This window comes from Muntiacus reevesi, chromosome 3, assembly GCF_963930625.1.
Source record: "Muntiacus reevesi chromosome 3, mMunRee1.1, whole genome shotgun sequence".
Lineage (NCBI taxonomy): Eukaryota > Metazoa > Chordata > Mammalia > Artiodactyla > Cervidae > Muntiacus > Muntiacus reevesi.
In genome coordinates, this window is record NC_089251.1 from 103,267,853 (window position 1) to 103,294,060 (window position 26,208).

Genomic DNA, 26,208 nt, shown 5'->3' on the forward strand with positions numbered 1-26,208 from the left:
CACTATTCAGATTCTGTCAGATTTTTTTTTTTTTGTAAATGCTGACATTTTTATCTGAAATGTGAACCATTTTTTTTCCCCTCTCTTCTTCTGATTACCTTGTGTTTTATTTTGTCTTATCCTGCTGAAAATGCCAGGACCTCCAGTGCAGTGTGGAATAGTACTAATAGGGCCTGACTTCCTTGCCTTATTTCTAATCTTAAAAGGAATAAGGCTAAGATTCTCAGCCAAGGATGGCATTTGCTTTAGGTTTTACTCTGTAGTGTTGATCCAGTTAAGGAAGTTCTCTTCAATTTCTTGTTTGAGTTTGAAAAAATAAATAGACGTTAAATTTGATCAAATGCATTTGTCAGTCTTTAGAAGTAATTCCTGCACTTCCGAGTTAAATCCCACTCTGTCTGAAAGTACTTACAAAGGCCGTCTCTGTGCCAGACTGAGTTAGGAGTGCTATATGAATATTAACTCAGTCCTCCTAACAACTCTGTGAGCTAGGCACTGTTTATTATCCCTTTCCTAGATGAGACAAGGTAGGCACAGAAAGGCTCACTAACCTGCTCAGTGCCCCCGGCCAGTCAGGCCCACTCTGGCATTTGTAGTTCCAGGGGAAGAGGGTAAGGGGGGCTCACATACCAGTTATAAATACGTAACGTTCTGAAACAAGCTGACAGACTGTTAAGTATATGCCATCCTCCTACCTGAGAAGTAGACCTCAATCAAACCCTGCAAGATGCCAATCTACGAGATACCAAGATGACAGAATTTAATTATTTGTACACATTTCAATATTCTGTTGATAAATCTGAGATATTTGGATGAGTCACAGAGTCATACATAATTCATAATTTATACTTGTATTTCATAAAGCTTAGTCTTCTTGCCTCCAATTCAATAAAGTAGATTTTGTAGTGATTCAGACTCTCCTGTGGTTTGTGTTGTATGATAGTAGTGATATAAAACATGAAAATATGGAGCAGAATTATGTTCAGAGTATACAAAATTAAACTTTATAATCAACTATGAGATAAATGCAGAAAAGAATTTCTTCACCTTTCGAAAGGTTTTTCATCTAAAATGTAAAATTACCTGCAGACCCTAGAAAGCAGAATATGTATCAATAAAAGTTTACATTCAAACTTACTTAAAGCTTGAATTTATTTGCCCTTTGAAAATATAATTCTAGCGTTCAATATCCATTTAGTTGCAGTATGAATAATTAGTGTCGTGCTTTTACCCGAGTTGCGTCTAGACCCAGGCTCACCTCGTGTTACTGTACTTTGCTTTATTGCGCTTCGCGGATGTCGTGGTTTTTATTACGCGTTCATCCATCTTTGACGGCGGTGGGTCTCCCTCCGTGCATGCAGGCTCCTCGTCGTGGAGCGCGGGCTCTAGGGCGCAGGCTTCCGTAGTTGTGGTTCACGGATTTAGTTGCTGAGAGGTGTGTGAAACTTCCTGGACCAGGGATCAAGTATGTCTCTGCACTGGCAGGTGGGTTCTTAACCGCTGGACCAGCAGAGAAATCCTGGTACTGTGTGTGTGTGTGTGTGTTGTATAAAGTGAATGTGGCAGTCCGGCATCAGGCAGGTCTATCGACAGCATTTTCCAGCAGCACCTGCTTACTCAGTGTCACTCCATGTCATTTTGGTAATTCTCGCAATATTTCAGACGTTTTTATCATTATTATATTCATTATGGTGATCCGTGACCAGTGGGTTTTGGTGCTACAGTTGCAAAAAGATTATAGCGTACTGAAGTCTCCAGTGATGGTTAGTGGTTTTTAGCCATAAAGTATTTTTAATGAAGCTATATACATCGATTTTTTGAGGTATATGCTGTGGCATGCATAATAGACTGCAATGGAGTGTACACATAACTTACATGCACTGGGAAACCAAAAAATTGCTGTGACTCACTTCATTCTGATACTAGCTTTCTTGGGGTGGTTTGGAACAGAACCCACGATATCTCTGAGGCCTGCCTGTGCACGTGTGAGTCCTGTGATTTTCTCAGTGTTCTTTTGTATTTAATTTTTTTCCTGCACTGGGTGTTCGGTGCTGCGCACGGGCGTTCTCTAGGTGCGGTGTGCGGGCGTCTCATGCGGTGCCTTCTCTTGCTGCGGAGCGCGGCCCTGGGGCGCGCAGGCTTCACTCTTTGTGGGCCTCGGGCTCGGTTGCCTGTGGCTGTGGAATTCTCCTGGCCACTTGGCCGCCAGGGAAGGCCCAGTGTTTCAGAATGTTCCTGAGGTGCCCCGTGAGGCTGTTAGGAAAACTGTTCTAATCTGGCAAAATCGTGAATACCTCTTGCCTCCTGCAGATTAAAACACAGGGGCCAAAGTGGGAGCTCGCAGAGCGTCCTTGGCTCCGTGGGACCCTGCTGGTGAGCCCGGGGGGCTGGACGGTCCGCCCCTTCTCCTCCCGAGCGGCGTCTGCTGCTCCTTCCTGCTGCGGCTCCGCGCCGGCGCCTCTGGTCCTGCAGCTGCGGCTTCCCTGGCTCTGTGTCCAGCAGGAGATGCTGTAGAGCGTCTTCCGGGGCCGGAGCGTCAGTCGTGGGTGTGGTGCTGACTTGGGGGTGTGTTGTGCCGCGGCTGTGATGCAGGGGTGTGCATGTAGCTGTTAGGCGGGACCAGGGCAGGGGCCCGTCCGCTGGGCCTCAGGGCGTTCCCGCAGCGAGTGCGGCGTGGAGGGCCTGAGATTGGAGCCCAGCTGCCCTGACTCCCCCCGCCCTGCTCCCCGCGGCGCCGCACGCCTTTCCGCCCGCTGTTCTCAGGTGACTTACACTTGGCTGGTTGATCCTTCACTTTGAAATGATCTGTCCATAGTGAAATGGGCCTGTGATTTCCTTTATTACATTATCTTTATTCCATTGTGACGTTCAGTCCTTACCAGTCTCATATAATAAGTTTGGTAGCTTTCCTTCTTTCTGATGCTCTATAAGCTGGGTATGATCAATGTTCCAAGTTGGAGTTTTAGTTGTTTTACAGTGTTGCGTGGCTCTGCCATAGAGCGGAGTGTTTCAGCTTGGTGTGTGTTCACATGTGCGTCCTTTCCCGTCGTGGCTCATCACAGGACGCGGGGCATAGTTCGCGGGGCTGCGCAGCGGGGCCCGTTGTTTATCCTTTCCGTTTATACAGTTTGCATCTGCTGACCCCAAACTCCCAGCCCTTCCCCTCAAGCCACCTTGCCCTTAGCAACGACAGGTCGCTTCTCTCTGTCTGTGAGTCTGTCTCTGATTTGTAGATGAGTTCATTTCTGTCATATTTTAGATTCCACGTAACTGTCTTTGTGTGAGACAGTTTCACTTAGTATGATAATCTCCAGGTCCGTCCATGTTGCTCCAGATGGCGTATTTCATCCTCTGCATGGCTGAGTCGTAGTCTAATATATGTGTGTGCACTTCTTCTTTGTGGGCATAATCAGTTTGGTAGAACTCACCCATACAGTCATCTGAAGTTACGGTCCTTAGGTCAAGGAATCTCTGATTGTCATTTCAGTTTATTGAATAGTTTATTTGGTCCACTGTTGGCAGTTTATATTTTCTGGAAACTCTGTTGGTTTTCAAATCTGTGTCTGAACCATGTGGGGGACCCAGAGAGAAGACGCAGCGTTGGCCTTTGTCCGTCTCCGGTGGACGGGGCCTGGCCGTCTTCTCCTTGGGGCTGCTGCCTCCCAACAGGGCGCCAGCCTCTGCCCACCTCCCAGTGGCTTCTCCTCGGTTTCAGCGTCCACGTCCACTTCCTCCCGTGGCCCCCGCAGGACAGGGTCTGGGAGAGGGCCGCTGGCCAGGGTTCAGTGGCTGGTGTTGCATCTCTATCTCATCGGGACCGTGTTAGTCATCATCTAGGGGCTGCAGGGACGTTGAGATGCCATATGGCTTCAGGGCCCTGCAGGAGCGAGTTCTTCAGATAGTTAGAGATGCATGTTAGCGATGAGGCTGCTAAAGGTGTAGGTAGGGGAGAGGGCTGTGTATGTGGCACCTGTTCCGAAATTAAATCAAGCCCACCGAGCAACATTTTTATAGATACATATACAGAGAGATGGGCTTCCCAGGTGGTGCTAGTGGTGAGGAACTCGCCTTCCAATGCAGGAAATGTGGGTTTGATTCCTGGATCAGACAGATTGCCCTGGAGGAGGGCCTGGCGACCCACTCCAGGACTCTTGCCTAGAGACTCCCATGGAGAGAGGAGTCTGGCGGGTTACGGTCCATGGGGCTGCAAAGAGCTGGAGATGACTGGAGCTGCTTTATCTCACACAGACAGAGGGAGACACACGTAGAGAATGAGAACAGAAGGTCAAGGCAGGGTTTAGCCGGCACTGCCGGGCTCACATTCCAGCCCTGCCATGTCCTGCAGCGTGCCCCTGGGCGCTGAGCCTGGGTTTCTCGTCTGAAAGTTGGCGAGTTGGCTCTCGTACTCACAGCTTAGAGCACTGTAAGCCCTGGTGCAGTAACACACAGATGCGGCGCCGTGCCAGTCGGGAGTCTAACCTCCTCCAGCTGGCTGGGAACAAGGAAACTGATGGAAAGAGCTGGCAGCCTCAGAAGTAGCTGGCTTCAGGGACAGTTTGATCCAGAAGTCGCTGGTGTCGCACTGTGGCCCTGTTTCTCCGTGACTTCCTTGGCTCTGCCCTTCTGCAGGGGTCTGCTCCATCCTCAGGCAGAGGCTGTGGCCATCTCGGAGCTGGCAGTCGTGCGGGGGGCCGTGGGGGGCTCCTCAGTCAGATCACAGGCGGTCAGAGCGCTGGGACAAGCCCGTCGGGCTAAACCTGCTGGGCCACGCCTCTGAGCTGAGAGCCGAGTGAGCCCCGTCCACGCCTCGGTGGGGGCAGCGCAGGCGCTGTTGGCTGGGGAGGCAGCAGCTGGCCGCCCCCGACGGTTCAGCGGCCTCCGGTGGGCCTTCCTGCACCTGCCTGTGCCTCGTCTTCCGGTGTCGTCGCCACGGCCAGCATGATTCTCCTCTCAGGAGCCGTCAGTAGCAGCGTCCCCCGGGCAGAAGCTAGTCTCTGTGGTTTCCTGGCCTCAGACACTCTGCACCCTTACTGCCCGGCTGCCCCCGAAGCCCGCACTCCGGGCAGTCCCTCCCAGCCTCTGGGTGGCTTGCGCTGGGGGCCTTCGCCGCCCGCCTCCCCAGACCCCTTGTCGCTGCGTGCCACTACTTTTTTCAGGCCTCATGCAAACGGCGTCTTTTCAGAGAGGCCTTTTCTGATCAGCTTGTCTAAAGTGAGAACTTTTTTCTCCCATGATACCTACCGCCATCCCTTGCTGTATTTTTCTTTATAGCCAATGTTTTAGAAAACAAGCGTTTCCTAACACACACCCACACCCACACACAGACAGCTCTGCCATCTCCTTGATCACGGTTGAACAGGCAGACCTCCGAGGTGTGGCAGGTTTGGTTTCAGACCGTGGCAGTAAAGCCAGCGTTGCGGTAAAGCGAGCCACACAAATATTTTGGTTTCCCGGTGCATATAAAGGTTATGTTTACACTCTACCCTAGTGAGGACTTTCCTGGGGTGCAGATGGTAAAGAATCTGCCTGTAATGCAGAAAACCTGGATTCAATCCCTGGGTCGGAAAGATCCCTTGGAGAAGGAATTGGCAACCCACTCCAGTGTTCTTGCCTGGAGAGTTCCATGGACGGAGGAGCCTGGCAGGCTTATAGCTTATGGGATCACAGAGTTGAACATGACTGAGTGACTAACTTAAACTTTTTTATTTCATACTGTAGACAGTTAGGTGTGCAATAATGCTGTGCCTAAAAAGCCAGTGTACATACCTTAATTAAAAGTATTTTATTTGAAGAAATACTAGCCATAATCTGGACCTTTAGTGAGTCATAATATTTTTTTTTTTTTAAAATAACTGATTTATTTAGCCGTACCAGGTCTAAGTTGCAGCGTGTGGGATCTAGTTCCCTGACCAGAGATGCTGGGCCCCCAGCAGTGGGAGCGTGGAGTCTTATTAGCCACTGGACCACCAGGGAAGTTTCGCGAGTCATAATCTCTTTGCAATAATAACATTAACGATCACTGATCACAGATCACCGTGACAAATACAACAATAATGAAAACATTTGAAATATTACAATAATTATCAAAATATGACATGGTGACATGAAGTGAGCAAATGCTCTTGGCAAAATTATACCCATAGACTTGTTCAAAACAGGATTGCCACAGACCTTCAATCTGTAAAAATGAAGTATCTGCAAAATGCAGTAGCGCGAGCTCTGCTCATATCTGCAGATCCCAGCACAGGCCTGGCACATAGAAGGTGCTCAGTAAATATTTGCCACAGGTAGTAACTCTAAACCCACCACATCCTCCCAGCAGTCCGGGAGCGCTTTCTTTCTCTCTCTCATCTGCCTGCCCTTGTCCTAGGGCCAGGGTGGGAGGGCCCAGGAAGCTGGTGTCCCCTGACCCAGTGATCTGGGCTATGTGGCTGGGGCATCGGTGTGTCCACCCTGGTTCTTGGGGGCGGCTGGTTAAAGTCTTTGCTCCCCCGGCTGCTTCCTTTTCCTCCTCACTCTAAGCTGCCAGGATCTTATTAGCCCTGTTTACACGGCCGGGATGTCGAGCGATTAATTTTTAATGGCTTGGTTTATTGCATGTTTGAACGGTTTATTGAGTAATTCCCACATTTAAGTGATTAATTCCCCAGAGTTCAGAACGACTGGTTAGTTTTACATTAATCAGGGTTTCTGAATGCCAAGAGACAATCAATCAATCCTTCCTGCCAGGGAGAGTAATGTTAAAATACCTCAAGGCACAATGAGGTTAAGAAAAGGAGTAATTAAAACCCTGTCCTCCCCTCATGCAGATTTGATGTCTCTTTCTGTCTTTCTGAACTGCGTCCTGTGCCACCAACCCTTTGCACAGCAAAGGCTCAGACGGTAAAGCCTCTGCAACGCAGAAAGCCCGGGTGTGATCCCTGGGTCGGGAAGATCCCCTGGAGAAGGAAATGACAACCCGCTCCAGTACCCTGGCCTGGAAAATCCTATGGATGGAGGAGCCTGGTGGGCTACAGTCCATGGGGTTGCAAAGAGTCGGACACAACTGAGCGGCTTCACTTTCACTTTGGACCCACATGCTCCTTGGAAGGATCAGTACCACCTTTTTAAAAATTTTATTTGTGTATTTTTGCCTGCACGGGGTCTTCATTGCTGCATGCAGGCTTTCTCCAGTTGTGGGCGGGCTCCTCAGTGCAGTGGCTTCTCTTGTTGCGGAGCGCAGGCTCTAGGCACGCGGGCTTCAGTGTTGGGGGCGTGCGGCCTTAGTTGCCCTGGGGCACGTGGAGTCTTCCCAGACCACGGATCGAACCCCTGTCCTTGGCATTGGCAGGTGAGTTCTTAACCGCCGGACCCCCAGGGAAGCCTCCTCACTTCACCTTTGCCCTCAGGCTTCTTGTAGTGAGTTTCAGCCCTTCTGCCTCGGGCAGGTGGGGCCTGCCAGCTCCTCACCCCCAGGGAGGGCACTTGTGAGCCCGTGTCCTCGGCCTGTCGTGTAGGGGCCCTGGCTTCTGTGCTCCCAGCTTGGTTCCTGGTGTGCAGGGAAGCTGGGCCACGTCTGGTCCCGAGATAAAATGTCTGGTTTCACCTGGTAGGCAGACAAAGCCTGAGGGAGCCTTGGATGGATACCCCCGTGGCCAGGGGGGGTCCTGGGGTGGGGTCTGCCTTCGGATCCTGCCCCAGGCTGCGATGGCCTGGCCAGCTTTGAGCAGGAAAGGGCTGTGAGCTGCTTCGGCATCTGTTTGAGTTTCCCGAGGCTGCTGCTGTAACTAGAGACCACAGGCTTCCTCCTTAAAACTGCAGGTTTAGTGCCTGCTGTTTGGAGGTCAGAGCCCAGAGTGGGTCTCACCGGGCTGAAATCAGGGCTGTGTTCCTTGGGAGGCTCTGGAGGAGGGTCCGCTTCTTTGCCTGTTTCTGGAGGCTGCCTGCATTCCTTGGCTTGTGGCCCGTCCTCTGTCTTCAGAGCCAGCAGCGCTGTTGCGTCTTCACGCCCTTCTCTGCCTCCGTCTTCCTCCCTCTAAAAGGTCATTGGGGTTGCCCTGGAGAATCCAGGTAGCTCTCCCTAACGCATGGCCAGGTGATTAGGAACGCTCGTTGCCCTTTGCCCCGTATCCCAGCACGTTCACGGTGGGTGGGATGTGGACGTCTTTGTGCTGTGCTGAACCCGGCAGCTGTGGGGTGAGAAGCAAGGTGGCTGCCTGCTGAGAGGCCTGGACTCGGGAGCCGGAGACTGTGGGTTCTGACCCTAGTCCAGCTCCTCAAAAGCCGTGGGAAACAGGGTGGGTTTTCTGTGGCTCCATTTCCTTCGACATAAAACAGACCAGCGATAGCGCCTCCTTCACAGACAGGCTGTGCTCCGAAATGAGGACGGAAGTGGCCGGCAGGGTGCCTGGGTTGTGGGAAGCACACTCCGCGCTCTCTAGCAGCAGAGGGTCCTGGAGATGGATCCGGAGATGGATCATGGGTACATAAATGAATGAACACCGGGATGATGGCACCCACCCCCTGGCACCAGCCCTCCGCTAACCTCTCTCAGCTGTTTAAGAGTCCCTGAGATTGGATCGGCCAAAAAGCTCATTTGGTTTTTTTATGTAGGATGTTATGGAAAAACTTGAACAGATTTTTTGGCCAACCCAGTAGATAAAAGTGCCAAGTGGAGAACTCCTTGCAAAGTATTTATAACCACAGAGCAGTTCACAGGGGCCCCGGATGGAGCCCTGATGGGCAGGCCCTCGGGGCCCTGTCTGGACAGACACTGCAGACCCTGGGGAGGGGAGAGGCGATGGCCGGAGGGGAGAGGCGACCCCGGGCAGGCAGTTAACGGGAGCAGGCGCAGTCGGGGCGCCACAGGTTTAGCAAAAGCCAGTGTGTGCAGGGTTGCATCCTGTTTCCTTCAGACGGTGTTGCTAATCCTTCGAGCATCCATGAAAGGGAGATTTTCTCATCTGAAAACTTCGGCTTGGAGAATGGAGTAACCTAAGGTCACGTGGTTAATCACGTGGTAGTAGGAGCTGGGCCTCTGGAAACCCACAGGCGTGGGTGTGACTCCTGATTGTCCTGAAGCCAGGGTGCCTTGGAGCCGATTTCCGCTTCTCTAAACTTTGACTGCTCCGTCCATAAGCCAGAGATATGACTAGAGTTCCGCGCCCTCGTCCTGGGGCTGCGCGGGTTAATGGGCTCCGCTGCGGCCAGCACCGCAGGTGCGGTGAGCGCTCAGCGAGCGTCGTGTGGTCCGCGGAGGCATGAGCTGCCAGGTGGAAGTTGTCTGGTGTGAACTCGCCTTTGGGAGTGAAGGTTTGATTGGGATCTCAAAGACCCTGAGGTGGGGTGGAAGAGAGCTGCAGACGGCAGAGGTGCAGGAAGGGCCCGGTTTTTAAAGCAGCGTCTGCTGCAGCCCAGCTCTAGCGTCCGGTGTGTGGAGAGGAGAGGAGGCGGGGAGGCCGGCTGGGGGCCGGGACCGGGGTCCTCTGCAGATGAGGGTGAGCGCAGACTTCCATCTTGTGGCCCGTGTGTGGGCCTGCTCGGACGCTCGGTCGTGTCCATCTCTTTGCGACCCCCCCCCCCCCCCCGTGGACTAGCCCACCAGGCTCCTCTGCAGGCAAGAATATTGCAGTGGATTGCCATTTCCTCCTCCAGGAGCTCTTCCCAACCCAGGGATGGAACCCACATCTCTTGCGTCTCCTGCATGGCAGGCAGGTTCTTTATGACTGGCACCACCTGGGAAGCCTCCTTGTTGGCTGTGGGAGCTGTTAAGGGGTTTTGAGCGGGCAGGGAACCAGAAGCCTGCAGAAGGATCTGCTGTTTGAGGGACATGGGCGCGGAGTCCATATGGAACAGTGGCGCTGCCAGCGAGTTGGTGTATTCTAAGAAATGCATCATTCAGCCCAGATGGATTTAACAAAAGTATGCCAGTGATGTGATGGGGACATGGAAGCAAAAGACCAGAACTCGTCCACCTTGGACTCTAGATTCCTGTTTCCTGAGAGGGAGCCAGATGGCTAGACAGAAAAGTGAGCGAGTGCTTACTTGGGTGAGTGCTGTGCAGATGATAAGAGCAGCTAGTGTAAAATCGGTTAAGGACAGAGTGAGTGGTCCAGTGAAGCCTTCTCTGTGGGGTGACCCTTGAACTGAGCCTGGAAGGGTGGTTTCCTGTAGAGCTGGGACAGGTGTTTCAGACAGAAAGGGACGCACATACCCGACCCCACGAGAGGAAGGGACAGCTGTGGTCCAGGGACAGAGGAGCAGGGAAGGTGAGGGGGCTGGAGGCCGGCGATGTGGAGAAGCAGGCACAGGTTTGATGGTTCAGAGTCTCGATCTACTGTGATTCTGCTTTCTGCCTCCACTGGATTATTGCAGTCAGCATAAGCCCTTAGCATATTGTTTCTTATCTTAAAAAACCCACACCTCCTGCGGTCCCATACCTCTTCCCAGCTGTTGTATTTCTTTGCTTCCTTTCATAGTAGAGCTCATCAAAATTGTCTACCGGCTGTCTCCAATATAAACTAATTTCCCTCCTCTCATCCTTTCTTTTTCTCAGAGCTTTTAATTTTAAGAACTGTTCATACCTAGAGGTGTAAGAATAGTTCCGTGCACCTCAGAATGCACCCTTCACCCATATTCAGTAGTTATTTTTTTGACCACATTTGCTTTGAGGCTTTTTCTGTCTATACATGCTTTTTTCCCCTGATCTACTTGAAAGTAAATTGCATGACATTCTACCTGTAAATACCTCTTCACAGATCTTCTTAAAATCAAGGATATTCTCTTTCAAAACCACAATATAGTGATCAAGGGCAGGAAATTTAACATTGAAAATATAACCCATATTCACATTTTACCCATAGTTCCTGAAATGTGCTTTTTAAAAATTTATGTGCAGTAAGAGTCACTCTTTTTGATGTGTAGTTCTAAATTTTGACAAATGCACACAGGTATGTAACCAGCGCTGCCGCCAAGATGTAATCTAGTCCCGCCCTGCACCGTTCCCCCTCCCCTGTGTGGTCTGCGCGGCCCCCACCCCCGGCCTTGGCCATGGCTGATTCGTCCTCTGTCGTCAGAGCTGTGTCTTTTCCACAGTGCAGATCAGTGGAGATTGCGGCAGATAGGTCCGGCCTCCTTCACTCGGGGGCCGATTTTGGAAGTCAGTCACTGTGCTGTTTGCCTCGGTAGTCAGTTTCCTTTCATTACTGAGAGGAAGGAACACCGTGGAATGAGGGTACCAGAGTTTGTTTGTCCGTTCACCAGTTGAAGAGCTGGTGAACAACCAGTTCCAGTTCTTCGTGATCTGCATTGGTATAGAGTGATTTTTACGTTGGCACAAAGGCTTGTATGCAGACCTACGCTTTTATTGCTCTTCAGAGGAGAATTGCTGGTTTGAGTGGTATGTGTTTAACTTTGTAAGAAATGTCCAAGCTCTTTCCCTAATTGTACCTTTGTATATTCCCACCAGCAGCTTGTGAGAGTTCCAATTTCTCTAACCTTGCAGCAGTTGGTATTGTACTTAAATTTTATTTTAGCCTTTCTAGTATGTATGTAGTAGCATCTCACTGTGGTTTTAATTAGCATTTCCATTGTGATATTTAGCTTTTTTTTGTGCGCTCACCATCTATAAAGCCTCTTTGATGGCATGTTCACATCTTTGACCCAGTTTTAAAATATTCATTTCCTGTCATCTTTTTAATTTTAAATTGACATATACTTGACTTATAATATTAATTTCAGCTGTACAACATAATGATTCAGTATTTGTATACATTGCAAAATGATCACCACAGTAAGTCTGGATACCAGCTGTCACCATACAAAGTCACAGAGAAATTCTTTTTGTGATGAGAACTTTTAAGATTTATTCTTAGTAGCTTTCAGATATGCAGTACAGTATTGCTGGCTACACTCCCTGTGCTGGACATTAAATCCATTCAATCATTAAAGTGACTCACTTTTTAGCCTCTTCACCCCTTTACCCATTTTGCCCTCCCCTCTGGCAGCCCCCAGCCTGTTCTCTGTGTATGAGTTTTGTTCATTGTTTTTATATTCCACATATAAATGAAATCATACAGTATTTGTCTTTCTCTGTCTTATTTCGCTTAACATAATACCGTCAAGGTCTATCTATATCATCACAAATGGCAAACTTTCATTCTTATTTTCTGGCTGAGGAGTATTCCATTGTGCACATGCGCGTGCGCACATATGCACACACCTTTTTCTACTCATTTGTTCACGCTTCTCCCAACCTGCTTCTTTACAAACAGACCCGCAGCCCCTAGATGAGTGTTGTAGCTGTGGCCTGCCCCTCTGGCTGCAGCTCCAGGGCAAGTAGCCAGGCCTTTCTCGCAGGGCGCCTGGGCGTGCGTTCCGGTCTGCGGGCTCCGCACTGCCCTGCAGGTGGTGTCCTGCCAAGAAATGTCTGATTGCTTCAGGTCCCTGGGGCCCGGAAACGCGAGCCCCCCTTGGACGCCAGAGCCCGGTGCTCAGGGGATTTCCCCCTTGGGGGCCAGTGTGCCCACCAGCTTTAGCAGGGCCACGGGGGAGTGTGAGGCTGGCACGCCTGCCGGCTTTAGCAGGGGCGGCAGGTAGCATGGGGGCGGGGCCTGCCGCCTGGCGCCCGCGGGGTGGAGAGGGCATCCGCACCGGAGGCTGGCTGGCATCCTCCATCCCGGGGAGAGCCCGCAGGCCCCCGTCCCTGCCGCAGACGCTGCCCGGCTGCCCGCTCGGTGTCGCGTGTGTCCGGGCGCTGGCGCGCTCACTGCTCTTGCCGGGGGTCCTGGGGCAGGGCAGGCTACCCGCGAGCCCTCTCGGAGTGGACGCTCTGGCTGGGCGATTGCCCCATCGTCCTATTTCTCACGTCTCCCCCCTGTCCTGGAACGCCACGGGGAGTCTCTTTGTTTTGGGGGGACCTCTTTCGGTTCCCAGTTCGGCCCCTGCTCCAGCTGGCACTGATGCCGTGACCCCCCACCGGGCTCCTCCTCACCCCACATCTCCGTCGGCCCTCTTGGCCCGGCGAAACCCGACACATCCTTTTTGCAAACGTGTATGTCTCAGGCTTAGCATGACCTGCCAGAATAAAAGGAAAACGTGTTAAAAGAAAGAGTGGGGTGTCCACTCCCTCTGGGATGTGAGTTCTGTTGGTATTCAAAGCCAGGTGCGGTGGGGCGTCTGTCTCCAGGGCAGGCCCCAGGGTTGGGGTGCCCGGGGTGAGATACAGACCCCTCTCTCTGCAGAGAGAAGCGCCCTGCTTGTGAGATCCCCCAGCTGCGGGTCTCTGGGCCGAGGGTGGGGTTTTGGGTGAGACAGCGTCTCTGCCTCTTTTATCCTTTGTTGTCGAGGAGCAGTCGAGCTAGTTTTCAGAGGGAATTGTCCCGCATGTAGCTGTAGATTTGGTGTGTCCTGTGGGAGAGGGTGAATTCAGGGTCTTCCTACACTACCATCTTGAACCACCTCCATTTCTTTTCTTATTGTTGATTTTTTGATAGCTCTTTTATATTCTGGACACAAGTCCTATTCAGAAGTTTGACTTGCAGATACAGTTGACCCTTGAACAACATGGAGGTCAGAGACACCGGCCCTGCACAGTTGAAAGTCTGAATGTAGCGTCATAGGCCGTCCTCTGTGCCCACCTTTTTGCATCTTTGGATTCAGCCGTGGGCAGCATAGCCTTGTCGTGGGTGTTTATTGAAAAAGCCTGCCTGTGAGTGGACCTGTGCAGGGCAGAGTTCTGTATCATTCAAGGGTAAACTGTATTTTCTACCATCCTGTGGCTTGTCTTTTGAATTTTCATTAATAGTGTCTTTCAAAAAGCAGGAGTTTTTAATTCTGATTAAGTCTCGGATACAAATGTTTCCTTTTACGAGTTCTGCTTTTGATGTTGTATCTGAGAACACTTAGATGTTCTTAGGTAAAGTCAGAGAGATTTTCTCTTCTGTTTTCTCCTGTAGGTCTTACAGGTTTTTTTGATTGTTGTTTTATAATTATGGTTTACATAATTCATTCTGACTTAGTGTTTGTATTAGAGGTGAAGAATGGGTTGAGGGTTTTTTTTTTTAAACCTCTCAGAGGAATTCAGTTTTTTCCAGCATCGTTTGTTGAATAGACTGTCTTTCATCACTGAAATGTCCTTGCGTCTTTGTCACAATCAGTTGGCTATATTTGTCGCAGTCTGTTCCTGGGTGCTGTTTTCCACTGATCTGAGAGCCCATCCTTTCACCAGTACTGTACTTTCTTGATTACTATAGGTTTATAGTAGGTCTTGGAATCACATTGTATTAGCCTTCCAACTTTGTTCTTCTTTTTCAGAATTATTTTGACTATTGTAGTTTCTTTGTCTTCCTATATAAATTTTAGAATCATCTTGTTGATATCTAAAACAAAATTCCTACTGGGATTTTGAGTGAGTGAGTGAGTGAAAGTCACTAAGTTGTGTGCATCTCTTTGCAACCCCACGGACTGAAGCCTGCCAGCCTTCTCTGTGCGTGGCGTTCTCCAGGCCAGAATACTGAAGCGGGCAACCATTCCCTTCTCCAGGAGGTCTCCCCGACCCAGGGACCGTCCCCTGCACTGCAGGCGGACGGTGTACCATCTTAGCCCCCAGGGAAGCTTGATTTTGATGGGGATTAAATCTAAAGGTCAATTTAGGGAGAATTAACATCTTAATGATGTTGAATCGTCTAATCAATGAACACAGCATATCTATTTATTTATTTAGGTTTTCTTTGATTTCTTTCATCCGTGTTTGTAGTTGTTAGCATATTGTATTCAGTATAACATGTTTTGTTAGATTTATACCAAAGTATTTTATAGTTTTTGATGTTATTGTAAAAAATTTTGATTTCTAGCTGTTTATTGCTAGCTTATAACATACAGTTGATTTTTAAAATATTGAACTTATCTCATGGGAGTTGTCCAAGCCCAGTTATTACTACTAAGATGTTTTTTTTGTAAGTTCTTTGGGATTTTCTCTACAGACGGTTGTGTCTTCTGCAAACAGGAACAGTTTTATTTACTCTTTTCCAGTGTATGTGCTCTTTATTGTGTGATTTCCTCCGCTTAGAGTGCTGGCTAGAACTTCCAGCAGCTGAGTGTTGAGAACTGACCCGCTCGCCTTAGTCCTGGTCTCAGGAGGAAACTTAAGTGTGTTATTTGTAGGGTTTTTTTTTTTTTGGCAGATGCCTTTTTTTAGATTAATAAAATTCTCTTTTATCCCTAGTAATTGAGAGTTTTTATTATAAGTTTATATTGAATTTTATCCAATTGTTTTTTGCATCCACTGAGATGGTCATGTAGTTTTTCTTCTTTCTTCTGTCAGTAGGTTGAATTATATTAATTTATAAATCTTAAACCAGCTTTACATTTCTGGGAAAAGCCCCATTTAGTTGATCAGTGTTGGGAAGATCTGGAGAAGGAAATGGCAACCCACTGCAGTGTTCTTGCCTGGGAAATACCATGGACAGGGGAGCCTGGCAGGCCACAGCCCCTGGGGTCACAAAGAGTTGGACATGGACATACCTTAGTGACCAAACAACAAAAATTAACAAATGATTCTTTTTATATATTGCTGAGTTTTACTCAGTTTTATTAAAAATTTTGTTCATCAGAGACTTTGATTTGTATTTTTCTGTTTTTAGAGTATCTTTTATTTGGTCACCAAGGTCACACTGCCCTCACGAGATATGGTACTTTATCTTCGGCTTTCTGGAAGATGTTGTATACAATTAGAATAACTTTTTCCCTTAAATTTACCAGTGAAGCCATTTAGTCTAGAGTTCTCTTCACTGGGAGGTTTTAAACGCCGAATCTCTTTAATAGTCACAGTGCTGTTCAAGTTATATATTCCTTCTTGAGTGAACTTGCATAGATTATGTCTTTGAAGGAGTTTCTTCTTTTCACCTATGTTGTCAAATTGATAGTCACACAACTGTTCATGATCATTTCTTGTTGTTCTTTCCATGTGTGTAGTGTCAGAGTGATGTCACCTCATTCCTGATAGCAATCCTTTGTGTCTTACCTCTTTTTTTTCCTCAACATGACTAGAGGTTTATCAATTTATTAATCATTTCAAAGAACCAGCTTCTGGTTTTATTGACTTTTCTCTATTGGTTTCCTATTGATTTTATTCTTTATTTCCATCCACTGCTTGCTTTGAATTTAATGCATTCTTCTTTTTCCAGCTTCTAAAGATGGAAGCTTATTTGAAACATGTTTTTCTTTTTAAAATATAAATATTTAATGCTATAAATGGTGCTAAAGAGGAGTCCTGTGGACTGCAGGGAGATCAAAACAGTCGATCCTAAAGGAAACTAATCCTGAATATTTATTGGAGGGACTGATGCTGAACCTGAAACTCCAGTAGTCTGACCACCTGATGTGAAGAGCCGACTCATTAGAAAAGACCCTGATGCTGGGAAAGTGTGAGGGCAGAAGGAGAAGGGGACGGCAGAGGGTGAGATGGTTGGATGGCATCACTGACTCAATGGACATGAGTTTGAGTAAACTCCAGGAGCTGGTGAAGGACAGGGAAGCCTGGCGTGCTGCCTCCCCGGAGTCACAGAGAGTCAGACACGACTGAGCGACTGAACCGCAATGCTGCAACTCCCCCGAGCCCTGTTTTAGCCGCGTGTCCCAAGGTTTTAGATTCTGCTTCAGTTTTCGTTCAGTTTAAGTGTTTTATAATTTTTTTCTTTGACCCAGACACCCTTTTAACTTTATTTTCACATATTCGGAGGTTTTCTAGATACCATTCTGATTCTGACTTCTTCTAAGTCCTTTTTGATCAAAGGATATGCATTATATGCCTCAAGTCAACGCTGCGAAAGAAGAGAGGACCCAGAACCAGCAACAGCCTCACCCTTCCGCGCGTCGCTTCTCTGAGTCTGACTTTCCTCCTCAGTCTGTGGTTTTGTTTTCCTTTTGCTTTTCAGAGTCTCCAGGTAGTTGCTTTTTGTGTTTTCAAACCTGTTAGTTATCTTTCACTGTAGAGAGGGCTATAGTGCACTTACTCTGTCTTGGCTGGTACCAGAAATAAGTTCTTGATGCTCTTTGTGGGAGTTCATTTCTCAGTGATCCAGGATCAGAAAACGTACGTTATGTTGGTGACCATGTCCTTTATTCTCAGCGCCCCCTTAGCCTTGCTTTTTGTTTTGTGGAGTGCTGGTGTTTCTGCAGAGCAGACTCGGTTCTGTGGACTCTCTCCCACTCCTCAGACCTTTCTCCTTGCCTTTCCAGTGAAACTCTTGCCTGATGGCTGGCTTCCTTGTTGCTTCATCCAGTCAGTCTTTATCTTCAACTTGATTTGTCAGCACATGCAGTTCTTCTCTTCTTGAAATATTTTTTCTGCTTGGCCTTTGAGGCAGTCCCTCTGGGTTCCTGCTCACCTCCATGGCTACTGCTTCTCATCCTCCCTATTGGTTCCTCTCAAGGCCCTGCCTCCAGACCTTAGAGCCCCTCAGACATCAGTGTTCCTCTACACTGAGTCCCTGCATGATCTCATCCATCCCCAGAATCTGCAGCTCCACCCATTCATTAGGGCTCCCCGGGTGGCGCTAGTGGCAATGAGTCCGCCTGCCAACGCAGGAAACACAAGAGACTTGGGTGCGTTCGATCCCTGGGTCGGAAGATCCCCTGGAGGAGGAGCTGTCATCCCACTCCAGTATTCCTGCCTGGAGAATCCCATGGACAGAGGAGCCTGGCGGGCTGTGGTCCACGGGGTCACAAAGCGTCAGACACGTCTGAAGCGACAGCATGCGTGCACCCAGTCACTGATTCTCAATTACAGCTCCAGCTCGGGGAACTGTAAACTCTGCCTCAGGACACCTCACGTGTGTCTGGTAGACATCTCAGACTTCCATCATGTCCAGAATCAAAGTCCCGATTCCCTCGCTATCCCAGACCTGTTCCTTCCATAGTCTTCATCTTGGTGAGTGCATGCATCATCCTTCTGGGTTTTGGGGTAAACATCTTGGCATCGCACTCTATTCCTCATCTTGTCTCCCATTCTGTCGTGCCCATCTTTCCTAAATACACCAGGCTCGGGCCACTTCCCGCCTTCTCGGCAGTTTCCAGCTTAGTGCAGGCCGCCGTCATCCTTCACCTCTTTCCTCCTCCTGCTTCTCCTCTGCCCTCGTGGTCTGTGCTTCACATCAGCCCAGTGGTCCTTTTCATTACTCAAGTCAGATAATATTCATCCCCCAATCCAAACCCTTAGTGGTTTCTCTCAGCTGGAAGCACAATACAGACGCCCCTGAAAGCCCCATCCGCGATCTTCAGCACCCTTCCCCGTGCCCGCCGTGTCCCCCCGGCTCTGGGCTGCTCTCAGATCACGGCTGGCAGTTGTTGCCTCGGGGCCTTTGCGCTTGCTGTTCCTTCGCTTGGAATACTTTCCCAGGTAATCCTGTGCCTCGTTCTCTCACTGAATTCAGTTCTCTGCTCAGCCGTCACTCTGTAAAGAGGCCCTGTTTAGAATAACACCAGGCCTCTGTGCCCCTTACACTCATCATTGCTTTTACCAGATTTTCTTTTTCTTTATTGCGCTAATCCCTCCTGGAATGACACATTTGATCAGGCACCATGATCTGACAGTATTTCTCCGTAGACTGTGAGCTCTAGGAGGGCCAGAACCCTTTCAGAATGATTTGCATCCATATTGCTCAGTAGGGGTTTGTTTTGTACAATAGGCAACTCAGTAAAATGCTTTTGAATGTGTACATTTCAGTCTCTGTCCTGGGGATGGGCTCCTTGGAGCCATCCAGACTTTATTCCCACAGTCATGGTCCAGGGGGCGGATGGCCCATTGCTCCCCATCTTCAACTTCCCAGGTCAGGGCAGCTGGGCCACTCACCCGGAGGCCCCTAAGTGAGCAATTCGATCCACCATCGCAGTGGACTTTAGCCTGCCCGCATCTGCTGTGATTCCAAATGCTGAGGCAGGCGCCAGGGGCGAGGAAGCGGTTACCAGTTGCCCCGCTCTTGAGGTGCAGAGAGGTCGGTGCTACAGCCTACCTCCCGGAAACCATCCAGGTGCCTCTGGGTCCCAGCAGGCAAGGGAGGAGACCGGCGCCGTGCTTCCATCTTGCTCCTTCTCTACTCTCCCCCATCTGTTGTCAGAGCTGATTCACGGAAGCCTAATCGTGGCCCCAGGGCGGGTGACAGCGGGCGGCTGCTGGCCGGGGCCAGGCGGTGGCTGCCGTGCTCTGTAGCGACAGGTCGATGCAGCTGCTGCTCAGAAGCGGAAGCAGGCGCACGGCGGGTGGAGTGCCGGCTCCGGAGTGTGGCCTCGGGCGGAGCTGCCCCTGGGTGTGTCTCTACGCGAGACACCCACGTGCATCCTCGGTACCAAGTCTGCTGAGTGTGTGACGGCTTGCCTTCTGCAGGGGGATTTCGTGTATCCTTCACTTGTCTCCACACCCACTGGGTTTGCCTCTTAGCTTTTACTGTATGGATGCGAGAGTTTTGACAAATGCATGCAGTTGTGTACCCACCACTACAGTCAGAATAGAACATCTCCCCCCAGGGCCTCCATGCCCCTTGGGGTCAGCCCTTCTCCACCTCTGGCTGCTGACAGCCACTGGTTTGTTTTGTCTTTACAGTTTTGCCTTTTCCAAAATGTCGTATGAATGGGAGCTCCTGCAGCACGCATCCTTTGAGTCTGACGTCTTTGAGTCAGCTTAATGCATTTGAGAATTATTCATGTTGTTTTTCAGTTATCCCTTGTTGTTGCTGAGTGTTAGTCCATTAAGTGGAGATTTGTCTGTACCTCTCCATTGATACTTAGGTTGTTTGTACACTTGAGTGATTATGAGTGAAACTTCTAAAAACATGTACATGTGTTTTTTGTACAGACAGAAGCTTTTGTTTCCCTTGGGTAAATCCTTGGAGTGGAAACACTAGGGTGTATGGTAGGTGCATGTTTAACTTTCTGAGAAGCTGCAAGCTGTTTTCTAAGGTGGTAGTACAGTCTGGCATCCCCACCTGCAAGGCAGATGAGGGTTCTGGTTCCTCCACCTCCTTGTCAGCTCTTGGTATACTCAGCCTTCAACTTTAGTCATCCTTATAGGTGTACAGTGGAATCACCGTGTTTTTAATTTTCATTTTCCTAATGACCTTGAGCATCTTTTCATATGTATATTTGCCATTCCTATATCGTCTTTTGTGAAGTGTTTAAATCTTCTGCCCATTTAAGAAATTGGGTTATTTTCATATTACTGGGTTTTGTGAGTCCTTTATATTTCTTGAGTAAAAGTTCTTTGTCAGGTATATGATTTATAACTATTTTCTCCCAGTCTGTATCTTGTATTTTATTCTGTTAATAGTTTCTTTTGAAGAGCAAAAGTTCTTAAGTTTGATGAAGCCCAGTCTCTCAATTTGTTCTTTTATGAATCAGGCTATTAATGTTGTACCTTAGAAAACTTTGAGATTACAGTGATTTTTCTGCTATGTTTTCTTTCAAAAGTTTTATAATTTTAGGTTCAATATTTAGGTTTGTGATCTGTTTTGAGTTAATTTTGAACAAAGTATAAGGTATGGATTAAAGATATTTTTTTTGCATTCGGGTCTGCAGTTGTTCCCTACCGTTTTTTGTGATTTTTCCTCATGTCATTGTTTTTGCACCTTGTCAAAAATCAGTTGACATTTTTTGTGTGGATTTATTTCTGGACCCTCTACCCTGTCCTGTAGATCTGTGTGATTATCCTTTTACCAATACCACATGGTCTTAGCTAGTGTAGTTTTTATAGTTAAGTCTGAAAATCAGTGGTGACCATGCCTGCCTTCTCAGGGTGTGGTTTTTTTTATTGCCCTCACTTTACAGATAAGGAAACTGACCACAGTCATGATTAGCTGTCTCACTCACAGCCTCTTGTATACAGTCTGTTAGATACTCAGGACACACTCGAAACCCACGTCTTCCCATCAGCCTAGCCTGATGCTCGGAGTGTTCTTTGGAGTTTGGTTTGGGTTTAAGTCTCAGCTCTGCTTTTGTTAGTTGTGTGGCCCTGGGAAAGTAGTTTTAACCTCTGTATGCCTCAGCTTCCGTGCCTCTCAATGAGTGTCAGGATGGCACTTGCCAAATAGATGGTGGTGAAAATGAAATGGGACCGTTTGTTGGGTCAAACCCTGTGAAATTGTTGATATTTGATCATTTTTGATGGACACACATGACTGTTTTGCCTCATTCAACCTACAGTTCAGCCTCGCAGCACTAGACAGATCAGAGCGCGTCCACTGCAGGGGCGGTCGCCACAGTTGCCGTCGTCACCGTCGTCACTCCTCTTGCTGCTCCTGTTGCTTCACTGTTAGTATTGAGGGCGGTGGCCCCTGCAGCTGAAGCTTCGTCTTCAACGTGTCCTCAGTCAGGCAGCCAGAGTCCGCCAGGTCCGTCCTGTGTGACCAGCTTCTCGGGAGTCTGCAGGGCCTCGAGGAGCAGAAGTGCCCACTCGGTGTGGACGAGAGCGCAAGGTGCAGGAGGAAGAGCTTGGTGGGAAACGGGGCGCGTGGACCAGCCGGGCGTCCCGCTGGGGCCTTGTAGGTGGACTTTGTAGAGTGGGAGTTTGGGAAGAACCTTGCAGGTGCAGGTTGCAGCTTGCTCACAGGCCTGGAAGGTGAGCAGAGCACATGAATTCAGGGGAGCCTGAGGCTTGACTGGGGTGGAGACGCCAGTGGCGGCCTAGAGTTGGTTCATAGTCACCCCTGTCCTCCCCTCCACAGGTGGCCTGTGAGCAGGCCTCCCCCGCCTCTGCCATGTCTGCGAGAACCATCATCATCGACCATGGCTCTGCCTTTCTGAAGTCGGGCTTGTCGGGCGGGAATGAGCCCCAGCTGGTCCTGCCCAGCGTCGTGAACTACGTCCCCTGCCGGGAGAACCCGGGGCCCAGCTGCGCCCGGCGGCGCGTGAGTCTCGGCATCGACATCTACCGGCCCGACACCTTCAGCTATCCCGTGCAGCGGGGCCGCATCATCAACTGGGAGGGTGTGGAGCACATCTGGTCCTTCATCCTGGAGAAGCATCGCCTGGAGCATGGGGACTTCCCTGTGATCGTCACAGAGAGCCCCCTGAAGGGGCCCGCGGACCGGCAGAAGACCCTGGAGGTAAGTTCTTCCCTGGGCTGCCCTCCGGGGAGCGGGCCTGACGCTGTTCAGACCCGCGTGCGCACAGGAGCTCCGCCTTCTGAAGCACTCACGCTGTGGACCCTGACTGTCCGAGGGTGCGCCCGGCGCTCGTGTTAGGCGAGAGGGGGCTCACAGAGCCGCTCCTAGAGGAGGCACGGCAGGTCAGTGCTCTGAACAGGGTGCTGTGGGGGGGCGCGGAGTACTCATGGGCTCCATAGACGTTCCCAGAGCACCTTCCAGTCCGCAAAGAGCTCATGTTCTGCAGGAAGACTTGACTGAACAAGTTAACAAAAATCCCAGGTAGTAATCAGTTCTAAAACCAAAATGCAATGGGGTAAAAACTGGCTGAGGGGAAGAAGGGGAGCCCCTTTGAAGATGGTGATCAGGGAGGCCTTCTCTGGGAGGCTGGAGCCCAGCAAACCAGGGACGGTGGGAACAGGGAGACGGGCCGGATCTCATAGGTCTGGTAGGCTGTGGGATGTGGTTGGATTTTACTCTAAATCAAGGGTTGGCAAACTATAGCCAGTTGGCCAAGTGTGGCTTGCCATCTGTCTTTATAAAGAAAGATTTATTGAAACATAGCCATGCCCACTCATCCACATATCACCTATGGCTGCTTTCATCTGTAGCAGCAGAACTGAATAGTTGGAAAGAGACCGCAGCTCATGAAGCCTAGAAAATACTTAGGTTATAGGTCTTCTAGATAAAATACAATTTTATCTAGGTTGCAATTTCCCATCAACAGCAAATGTTTGTGTATCAAATATTGCATAGGATGTAAAGTGAAGTGAAAGTGAAGTCGCCCAGTCATGTCCAACTCTTTGCGACCCCGTGGACTGTACCCCACCACGCTCCTCCATCCATGGGATTTTCCAGGCAAGAGTACCGGAGTGGGCTGCCATTTCCTTCTCCAGAGGATCGTCCTGACCCAGGGATTGAACCCAGGTCTCCTCTGTTGTAGGCAGACGCTTTACAGTCTGAGCCACCAGGGAAGTCCTAGGATAGAGTGAAGCATTATTTGTTGTCCATTTGAAATTCAGATTTAATTGGGCATCTTGTATTTTTATTTGGTACATCTGAAACACTGAACCATTTATAGGAAATGTTTGCCAGCTTCTGCTCTGAGTGAATATGGAGCTCCTGGAGGGCTTTAACTGGGGTGAGGGGGTCGCATTTGATTTTTATTTGAAAAAGAGGACCTTGGCTTCTGTATGGGGAACGGGTGGTAAGGGGACAACAGTCTGAGCAGAGAAACAGATGGAACGCCCTCCTACTGAGGCGAGAAGATGGGCCTGCGGGCCTGCAAAGGTGGCCAGGCGTCCAGAGGCTCCAGAGCGGGGCTGTAAGAGCCCTTCTGTGTCTGTGGTGTCAGAGCCCTGGGGGCGCAGCCAGCACTGGGCAGGTGGGGAGGAGGGGTGGGGTGCTCTGTAAAGACCGAGGGGTGGCGGGCAGGGGAGAGTCAGCCGGGGACGTGCCGAGCGCCGAAGGTCAGAGCCCCAGCTTTGTCCTGGTGTTTGGAAAGTGTTCATCTTAAAAGACAGGCTTCAGCGTGTCGGGAGGCGCGTGTCCTCCCTCCGCCGCCCCCTCCCTTCCTGCCGCCCCAGCCCTCGGGAGGCAGCATCTGTGTGCAGCATGAGTTTCTTCTCTCATCTCTTCTTTCTTCTAAAAACAACGTGGCCCAGGGGCTTCCCTGCTGGCTCAGTGCCGAAGAATCCACCTGCCAATGCAGGAGGCGCGGGTTCGGCTTCTGGTCCAGGAAGGTCCCCCGTGCCCTGGAGCAGCTAAGCCCGAGCTCCACAAGCACTGAGCCTGAGCTCTGGGGCCCGGGAGCCGCAACCCCTGAGCCCACAAGCCGCAGCTGCAGAGCCCGAGGTCCGCAGGCAGAGAGGCCGCCGCAGTGAGACCTGCTCTGCCCCTGGCAGGCAGCCCGATCACCGCAACTAGAGAAGAGCCTGTGCAGCCGCAGAAACTCAGCACGGCCAAAAAATAAAAACAGCCCAGGCTGCACCTCCCGCCCTTGACCTGGTCCTGGCTTGTGCTGCGCTGCTCACACGACCAGTCGCCTCAGCGCCTGTGTTCACACGCTGAGGCTCTTCCCACCCCTCCACCAGAATGGTCCTCTGAAAGGCCATCATCAAGCAAGTTCCCGAGGGCCAGCCTGGCTCTTTCTGATCCCCCAGAACCCTCCCTGAGTCCCCCTGGCGTGAGCCGCAGGGGGCCGGCTGGTCCCTGGAGGACACGTATCTGTGCCGACTTGGGCTTTGCCTGGCATGGCCCTGGGGAAGCGCGGATGAGGGCGTTCTGGGGAGAGCACGCTGAGCGTCCGTCTTCTCCCCTCCTGCAGATCATGTTCGAGTTGCTGGATGTGCCGTCCGTCCTCCTGGCCGACCAGCGGGAGATGTCACTGTACTCGTCCGGCCTGCTGACGGGCGTGGTGGTGGACTCGGGCTGTGGCCTGACCCGCGTGCAGCCCTTCCACCTGGGCCGCCCGCTGTGGCCTGGGGAGAAGACGCTGGAGTTCGCGGGCCAGGACCTCTCGGCCTATCTCTTCAAGAGCCTCTTCAAGGAAGATTACAGTCGTCACAACCTGTTCCAGCTGGACACTGTGGCCAGCACCCAGATGTATAAGTGCTACGTGCCGCAGAATCTGGGGGAGGAGCTGGACTTCTATCAGAGCCTGCCAGACGGCGCCGACAGGAGCAACAGCTACCAGCTCCCAGACGGCACCCCTGTGGAGCTGACCGCCATGCAGCGGCTGGCCCCCGAGATGTTCTTCAGCCCCCAGGTGTTCAACCTGCAGGGGCCCAGCCTCCCCCAGGCCGTCGTGGAGTCCATCGAGGCCTGCGAGCCCAGCCTGCGCCCGCTGCTCGCCGCCCACGTGGCGCCCTGTGGGGGAAACACCCTCTACCCTGGCTTCACCACGCGTCTCTACCAGCTGGTGGCCAGCCACTTCTCCCCTACCAGGGCCTCCGTGTTTGCGGGTTCCAACAGGCACTTTAGCGTCTGGCTGGGAGCGTCCGTCGTGGCTCACCTGTCTACGTACAAGTCCGAGTGGGTGACCAAGGCGGAGTTCAATGAGCGCCTCAGGCTGTGACCCGCGGCCTGCTCCCCTCCACGGGCCTGGTGGGCTCATCCCAGCGAGAGGGCTTCAGGATGTGACCAGCAGCCCGCTCCCCTCCTCCGGGCCTGGTGGGCTCATCCCAGCGAGAGGCTGGGCCGGGGTGGGGTTAGCTGGCCTCAGGCTGTGACCAGCGGCCCGCTCCCGCGGCCCAGCTCCCCTCCGACGGGCCGGGGTGGGCTCATCCCAGCGAGAGAGCTTCAGGATGTGACCAGCGGCCCGCTCCCCTCCGACGGGCCGGGGTGGGCTCATCCCAGCGAGAGGCTGGGCCGGGGTGGGGTTAGCTGGCCTCAGGCTGTGACCAGCGGCCCGCTCCCGCAGCCCAGCTCCCCTCCACGGGCCTGGGTGGGCTCATCCCAGCGAGAGGGCTTCAGGATGTGACCAGCGGCCCGCTCCCCTCCGACGGGCCTGGGTGGGCTCATCCCAGCGAGAGGGCTTCAGGATGTGACCAGTGGCCCGCTTCCCTCCAACGGGCCGGGGTGGGCTCATCCCAGCGAGAGGCTGGGCTGGGGTGGGGTTAGCTGGCTTTGGAATTCAAAGGTCATGGGAGATTTTTCTAGGTTCTAGGGTTTTATCTTGTTTCAAGAGTGGGATCTACCCCGTGGGAGGACAGGGTACCACCCTGGAAACCCTTTGGGGGGGCTGGTCTGTCACTGGGATGGAGCGGCCAGCTGCCATCTCCACTCTTAACAGTTGCTTGTTTATTCCTGGCATTTCTCTCGGGCGGTCCCATTCTTTTGATTGAGTAGGTTTTAATGGGGGCAAGGGAGAACTATTTTTGAGTAGGGGACAGGGTGGGTGGGGATGAGAGAGTTGAAGTTGGTAGACCTCCACCCTCCTTCCAGCCAAGTGGGGGCTGGTGCAGGAAGCCTGGCGCGCCCTCCCTGCCGTTGGGCCCCTGGCTGAGGACTCGTTTTTCCGTGTGCAAATAAATACCATGTTTGGAAGTGCTGGCTTCTGTGGTCATGGATGGGGCAGGGTGGGCAGGCCCTTTGG

General features: G+C 51.0%; 1 protein-coding gene across 2 annotated transcripts in view; it reads left to right on the top strand.

Annotated features, from left to right (window-relative positions):
• ACTL8 (actin like 8) overlaps nucleotides 1-25,648 on the top strand; it is a 34,125-nt gene extending 8,477 nt beyond the window's left edge. The window contains exons 1-3 of one of the 2 annotated variants that reach the window (XM_065927480.1): nucleotides 21,404-21,443; nucleotides 21,693-22,073; nucleotides 24,439-25,648. In XM_065927480.1, the coding sequence (XP_065783552.1) occupies nucleotides 21,726-22,073; nucleotides 24,439-25,188 (1,098 nt within the window). In that variant the 5' untranslated portion in view covers nucleotides 21,404-21,443; nucleotides 21,693-21,725 and the 3' untranslated portion in view covers nucleotides 25,189-25,648. Of the gene's footprint in view, nucleotides 1-21,403; nucleotides 21,444-21,692; nucleotides 22,074-24,438 lie in introns of those variants that run through there. The other variant, XM_065927479.1, reaches the window with a different exon arrangement.
• Nucleotides 25,649-26,208: the final 560 nt, after the last annotated feature.